Here is a 7803-nt window from a genome sequence, read left to right as displayed (position 1 = left end):
CCAGGTTAAGGTTCAAAGTCCAGAAAGAAGATAGCTCTCTCTCTCCCTTAGAAAGACTCTTGTAATTGTTCCTCTCTTGTAATCTTGTAAACTTTCCCTTCAGATAGATAATCTTGTAACCCTTTATACAGATTTTACTTTATAATCTTGTAACTCTTTAGACAGAGTTTATTTTGAAAGCTTGTATCAAAGATAGACGTTTTCAGTTTTTATCAAAGACAGAAGTTTTTATTCAAGTAAGATTTTACTAGTTTCTGTTTTCATATTCCATATACCGTTTTAACTTATTTTGAATATATATATATATATATATATATATATATATATATATATTTTGCTATTTCCTTCTTTATCATCAATCTTATCATTGTTTATGCTTCCATATTATTGCTATGCTCTCTCCTGGGTAGAATTGGTGGACAAAATACCTAATGTTCACACATGTAATGATGGAATATGTTTTGAAACAGTTTTTGTTTTAATAAAAGACATTTCTTCTAAAATTATTCTAGGAAATCCCTTTATGGCTTTACTTTAGCCCTCCTTAACAACAGAAGAAGCAATTAAAACCAATGTGTTAGGAAAAGACATACTTTTTAAATTCATTCTACCACCTATCCCGAAAGAAGTTTATTCACTTAATAACATTTGCATTATAAGAGAAATTGATAGACAAAGGATTGACAGAATCATCATGTCTTTCTTTCTATACATATCAAAACGGAATAACCAAGTATGTCTATAAATGTTATTTCGGAATAGAAGGAATCTATCCCAGGCTTCTACATAATCATAGTAATTATAAAACTGAGGGTTAAAGAGTTGAGAAAAGTTCCTAGTAATCTAGGGTTCTGCATTTCATTGGGAGGGGGTGAGGATCTGTTTTATGACTACCTTAGAGTAGCCAACTCTCTTTGGGTCTTACGAGCATGGCATATGTGTTACTAGGATTGAGTCTGGGTCAATAATAATAATAATAATAATAATAATAATAATAATAATAATAATAATAATAATAATAATAATAATAATAATAATAATAGAATAAAGATGTTTATTAGTTCATCATCTATTTGCTTGATCACACTTAGGTTAGGCACACATTAATTAGAAACATGGACTATGATGATATAGATTATGATAAAGATTATAGCATGAGAGATATAGACAATAATTGGTATAATGATAATATGAATTATGAAACAGATTCTAATTTTGACAGTGATATGGATAATTACAATTATAATAATAACACAAATAATTGGAATACATTAATAGGAAATAAAATCAACCGACAGACTGATAGACACAATAATAGTTTGTTAGACATGATTGATAAAAAAATTAGAATCTTTAGAAACTATTGAAATAATAATAAGAAGAACAACAACAATAATAATTATTTTGAAGCGTGTGATGAGACTCTTTCTTTTGGGGGCATGAGAGGGGGGGGGGGGTTGATGTTATAATTTTCCTTTTATCCCAATTTTGAAATTTACTTATTTGCTCACTTAGGAGTGTCACAAGGCTAGCTTAAAAAAATGAGAGAAATTTATAATATGAGAGATTTAAAGATGCCGTGCCTATTTTTATGAAGGTGGTGGAGCAATTTGAGAAAGAGAGAGCCATATAATGAAATTTATTAAAAACAAATGATATGTTCATACCTTCTTAATTAAGTTTTGAGTGACTGCACTATCTGTATGTGCATCTATCTATACTATCTATAGCAGCATTCCTCTCTTTGAACTAGACTTTTATGTTGTTCAAAAATACCCCTATACCCTATGTTTTGACAGTGATAAAACTTGGGGACAACCTGATAAAAAAAAAAAAAAAAAAAAAATATATATATATATATATATATATATATATATATATATATATATCCAACTCACCTAAAAAAACTCCTATCATAAAATCATGAGTAATTATTGGGTACTCTCGAAGTACCATAAATGCATACTTCCAATTCTTACATAATTATGGATCCCACTATTTAAATTTATGGTGGGACTCACAATTTATGTGAGAGTGAAGGGGGGGGGGGAATACGCAATTATGATACTCCCAGAGTATTCAATAATTTTCCTAAAACCATTACTATAACTTCTTATCTATATTCCTTAAATTTAGACACTACCACATATCCTCATTTAAACACCTCACGTTTCAACAATTTAGAACTACAGCAATGTATAATTATATCTCTCTCTACTTCATCTCTTTTTATACTATTCAATTTTGAAAAGATTTCCGCTTGCACGTAGCAAATTGGGGCTCTCCCGCAGAGAAGATAAGGGTTCCATGGTTGGTTCATAATGATTTTTGGTAAGTCCATTTTTTTGTTACTTTCTTTTATTTTTATTTTTTTTTCTTTTTTAAATTTGTATATGAGTTCTTGTTGAATTAGTGATTTTGTTGAAATATCATTTCAAGCCAAGAATAAAAAAGGAGCCTCATCACATGCGCAAAACGTGTGTGATGATGCTAGTTACATTTTGTTGAAGTAGTGTTTCAATATGGAGTAGAAGTTACATTGTTTCAACATGGGGTAGTGTGAAGTTTATATATTTTGTGATAAATGTCGGGTAGGAATTTTGTATCTGTCTATTATTTAGTGGGGTGTTTTTATCCCGTAGGTTTTTAAAATTTTTTTTTTGTTGATTATGGTTTTAACCTTATTTCTTATGTTTTAAGAATAAGGTAAGTTAGTTAAATTAGAGATTTTTTTTTTTAAATTTAAAAAACTATAACTAAATTTCAAATACTCTTAATATATAGAAATAAATAATTATATAATATTATATATATATATAAAACTATGTAGCTTTAGTGGCGATAATATCGCCATAACAGGTCATTACTGTTCCTATAAGGGCAATTCTGATTTCCGAATAAAAAAAATTCAAAGAATAAAAAAATGACGAGTCAGAGAATAAAAAACAAAAGGGCTTTCTTGTATATTTGTTCCCACACTTAAAAGCACTATTGGAAATAAAGTTCTGATTTTTATGGAATTGAGTTTCCAAACAGAGCTCTGTGGAAGATTACTCTAACTTGGGTGTACCACTGAAAAAGTGAAATCCCAAACCAAGTACCGTGATTTCGAACTCTCTTTGAACTTTCAGGAACTGAGTTACATTCAGACCAGGAATAAGAGTGCTCTTTCAGGTCAGTTTCTATGCTATAATTTCATTTTATAATGCCTTTTTTTTTTTTTTTTTTGAATCAAATGAATAAAAATTGCCAAAATGTGTGGCTTTGAGCTTAGTTTTGATGGTAATGGTGGCTTTTATTGAGCTATTTTGAAGGATATGTTCTCTCACTTTGCTTAGAAAGTTTAGGTGTTGAAAACCTTTGTGGGTATTCATGGTAATCTGTAAATGCATTGGGTGTGAGAAATGAGTATTGAGGTTTGCTTTTGCTTTTCATCCATTTGTTGTGGGAAAAGAGAAGCAGAGGGAAGAAGATAAATAAATAAATAAAGTTGGTTAGGATGAAGAATGTTGAAAATTTTCCAGTATTAGTTTTTCCCATTTTAAAATTTTTCATTGTGATTTAGAGGGATTCACAAGGAGTCTCTAAAAATTGTATGAGGAATCTATATTTTTATGGCATATCCAGCTGCCTATTTTACTTTAATACTCTTTTCAGACTGTCAAAAGGTGCTGCTGTGAAATTTAAAGACAAATCTGACAATTGGTTATGTGGTGTACGAAAATCTGCAAAATTATGGATGTAAGCTTTCCATTAAACAGTGGCAAGAACCGAAAGTTCACAAAGAAACAGAATGCTAAGAAGAGAAGAAAGCGAATTGACGATTTACCTGACCCAATTATTCAGCACATTTTGTCATACCTTTCAACCGAAGAAGCTGTTAGAACAAGCATATTATCAAAAAGATGGAAATACCTATGGACATCCATCCCCAAACTTGATTTTGATGAAGTGGACCTGGATAGGAGGATGATGTTCATGAAATTTGTGGAAAGAGTGCTTGCGCTTCATGATCCTTCAGATATAAAAAAATTCTCTCTGTCATGTAATGTGCAATATGATACATCTCACATTAGCGCTTGGATTTGTTCTGTCGTGATGCATAAGGTTCAAGAGTTATATCTGTATCTTAGAAACTTTCAGGAATTGTTAGCATTGCCACCTTGCTTATTTACTTGTGAATCCTTAGAAATATTGACACTTCACATGTTCCACTCTCTCAAGCTCCCTTCAAGCATTAGTTTTTCTAGTCTCAAGTTTTTGGCTCTTGAGACAGTTATATTTTCCGATGATCATTCAACACAACAGCTCTTTACGGGTTGCCCAATCCTGGAGGACTTATCTATAATTGACTGCATTTGGAAAAATGTCAAGGCTGTATGTTTCTCTTCTCCTATGCTTCAAAGGTTTTTCATAACTGATAAATACCTATTAGATGATGAAAATGATGATAAAGATGACCTGAATGCTGAGGCAGATAATCAGAATGATTTTAATGGTTGTCAAGTTGTGATTTTTGGAACTAGTTTGAAATCCTTTTCTTTTGATGGTCAACTCATAAATGATTATTGCTTCTACAACCCATCCTCAATAGTTGATGCATCTATTCAATTCTTCAAAAGAGACGCAGAATATGATTTCCTAGATGCTCATCGTGTATTTAAGCTTCTTAGCGGGCTTGGTAATGTGGAAAAGCTGACACTAAATGTTCATGCTCTTGAGGTATGTTTCCAACCGCTCATTACATGAATAAATGTATCCCTTTGAGCAGCCATTCCTTTTATCTGTTCACTTATTATGAGGCTCACTAGAAACTTTTTGGTTGTGATGTTTTCTGTTATCATAGGTTCTCAGTTATGCAAAAGAGTTATTTGCCCATCTGCCTGTATTTTATAAATTGACCCGTCTTGATTTTGAAAGTGCATTTCCAATAGAATTTGATCGTGAGGCACTGCTGACCATAATCCAGAACTCTCCTTGTCTTAACTATCTTAGTTTTGGGACGGTAGCATTATTTGAACTGCAACTTGTATTATAATGCCTGACTACTATTGAATCAACATTGCAGCTAATTTTGTGTTGTTTGGTAACCATGCAGCAGGTCTGCCTACCCACATATTGTGGAAATCATGATTCGATAATGAACCCAGTGCCTTCATGTTTCGTGACAAACCTCGAGACTATCGAAATTTTTGGCTTTCATGGAGATGAAAAAGAGATGCATGCAGTAAAGATTTTGCTTGGAAGTGCGTCAGTTTTGGAGAGGATTGTCATTATCTGTGATGAATTTTATTTCGAATTCCATGGGGACTTAAAGAAGAAGCAAAAGGAAATTTTTGAACAGATACTGTTGTTCCCCAGAGGATCAAGGAGCTGTACAGTACATTTCCTTTTGGGTATTTGTAAGGCTCCGCGTTATAGTGGCTAACTCACGCATGAAAAATTATGCCATATTTTTATACTTCTTTATTAACCTTTTGCCTATGTCATCTTACCATAGGTTATGCTGTACAGATCAACGTTGCCCCCCCCCCCCCCCCCCCCCCCCCCTCCACAAGTGTCACTAAAAGGTTATTGCGAATTTGTCCATGGATACAACTAAGCCAACAATACTATAAGTAGCAACCTGAGAGAATTTTTGTGAATTTTTCTGTAATTGGTGGAAAAGTTTGGTAAAAAAACTAGTTTGGAAGTATTATTTATAAACAATGGGGGTGTGGTCCTTCAAAAGGCATAGTTGGAGAGTCAACTTGGTTGGTTCAAAAATCATTTTAAGGCCTTTGCTAGCGGCCTGAGTCAAGAAAAACTCGTCTTCTACAAACTTTAAAAAATAATTTTCTACCTAGTGTTAGCTTAAGCATGCCTTAAGCGCTTCCGAAGCATGCTTTAATGATGCTTGACCAGACTAGGTTTCAATAACCTTCCCTGCTCGACTTCGCTCACACAAGCTTATTTACTCACCGATTGGCACCATAAAAAGTGTTTTCTTGGTTAATTAGTATTTCGTCAACAATAAACCTCATAAGGCTCACTCAAGTGACTCACAAAAAGACCTTAATTTTCAAAACCTGTTTGTCACTTTTACTTTTCAAAGTAAACTTACCTACATATATTAAAACGAAATTTTTATATACCTATATATACATAATATTTATTTTTTTAATTTTTTTTACCCTAGGAAAATATATGGTGAATACCAAGTCCAGACCCTTTCATTCTTCTGGTTTTTGGTATTTTGAAACACCTTCTCAAGTTATAACATGTTGCCTAAACTTCTTTCGGTGTGTCCATGGCTAAAAATAGAGTGAGATTTCTATTGGGTGCATGGACATATCATGTGATTAAATTTCTCTATGTGTGGATTGTATGCGGATAAAAACATGTAGTCTTGCAAAGTTCCATTTCCGTTATCATATTGTTTTTTTTTTTTTTTTATTTAAAATTTTTATATCATGCCCACTTAAACATGAGATGGTATATGGTTTGTCTAGCTTTATATCTAATCATTCTCTCACATGGAGGTGAATTCTACATTTATAAGGTTCACCCCTATGAACATAATTAAAAATAAATAAAAACATATACATATGTTTGGAAGTATATAAATTTCAATGACCCAAAAATGGTACATCGGTATTAATTGATATTGAAACTTTTTCTTTCTCTAACCAAATCGAAACAGTCTCTGATATGAATTTGACTTCCTTGGTTTATCCTATATTTTGGTTTCGTGTTGACTTTCTTTGTTTAGCCAAACAAACAAAAGTTGGGGCATTGTGATGCAAGAGTTATTTTTTAAGGGTATACGTAAAAATAAGCCAAATAACACAATTATATGCAAGGAACGACAATAAACATCCAAAGTAAAATATAATTATTTAACTAGAATTAAATGACATTATGAAATGTAATGTTTTATTTAGATTAAAATATAAAATTATACACTCTGAACTATCCTCAATGATTACTACAGCCTTACTAAGACATTGCAACGGAATGACTTCATAGGGAACTCATCAATCGTCAGTGTTACCATCTCACTCGTTAATATCTTAACTGCATTGTACCTCTTTCAAGCATCTTCCCCTAAAATTAAAGATTGGATGACCAATTAATGTCCCGATTGCCCTGCAAATTTTTTTCGTTCTTGTCATAAAGGGTACGACTATGGATAAGGTAAACCCATTTTATTACTATTGTAGTTTTTCTCTTTTTTCTTTTTTGAAAATTTTGTTGGATTTTTTTAATTAATACAGGATTTTAATTTTGTAGGTATGTTGTTTAGACTCTGAATCATTTGGACTCTATTGTTATTGTAACTGTATGGTATATACTTATTCTATTGATATCCCTGGCGGCTTGATTTCGAGAACCAAAATATGATTTCGAAAACTAAAATAATAAATATCATTAGGAGAATTGCTGAAAGCCCACAAACATTTGAAAGCTCTACTCAAACCCTAAAAATTTGTAAGGAAATCTAGAGTGAAGCTTTAAATCCAATTTCAAGGGATATTAAGGCTAACAACCTCAAATCTATGATCATTATTAATATTGAACTTATGACCATTTGCATTCTTTTACAAGTATGCGTTATATAAATACTAATAAGTGATCTTTTAGTGTGATTTTTGATAGTATCGCAAAGTGTTCCACTAATTTAGGAGCCATAGATATGAGCTTGTAGCCCGTGCTTTATAAAATTCAAATGATGACATTGAAATTTCCATATTTTCCTTTGCTTCTATTTGAATAAAAAATAACATAAATTTGTGGGTTCAAATAAAAAATATTATTTTCATG

At 31.8% G+C, this 7803-nt stretch overlaps 1 protein-coding gene across 1 annotated transcript; it reads left to right on the top strand.

Annotated features, from left to right (window-relative positions):
• Window positions 1-3708: 3708 nt before the first annotated feature.
• LOC142634141 (F-box protein At4g22280-like) lies at window positions 3709-5428 on the top strand. The gene is made up of 3 exons (XM_075808419.1): window positions 3709-4722; window positions 4847-5005; window positions 5099-5428. The coding sequence occupies exons 1-3, from the start codon at window positions 3709-3711 to the stop codon at window positions 5426-5428; spliced, it is 1503 nt and encodes a 500-aa protein (XP_075664534.1).
• The last annotated feature ends 2375 nt before the right edge of the window (window positions 5429-7803 follow it).

The sequence above is a fragment of the Castanea sativa genome, chromosome 5 (assembly GCF_040712315.1).
Source record: "Castanea sativa cultivar Marrone di Chiusa Pesio chromosome 5, ASM4071231v1".
In the NCBI taxonomy this organism is placed as follows: domain Eukaryota; kingdom Viridiplantae; phylum Streptophyta; class Magnoliopsida; order Fagales; family Fagaceae; genus Castanea; species Castanea sativa.
Note: the sequence above shows the minus strand (reverse complement) of the source record. Positions and strands in the feature narration are given on the sequence as shown.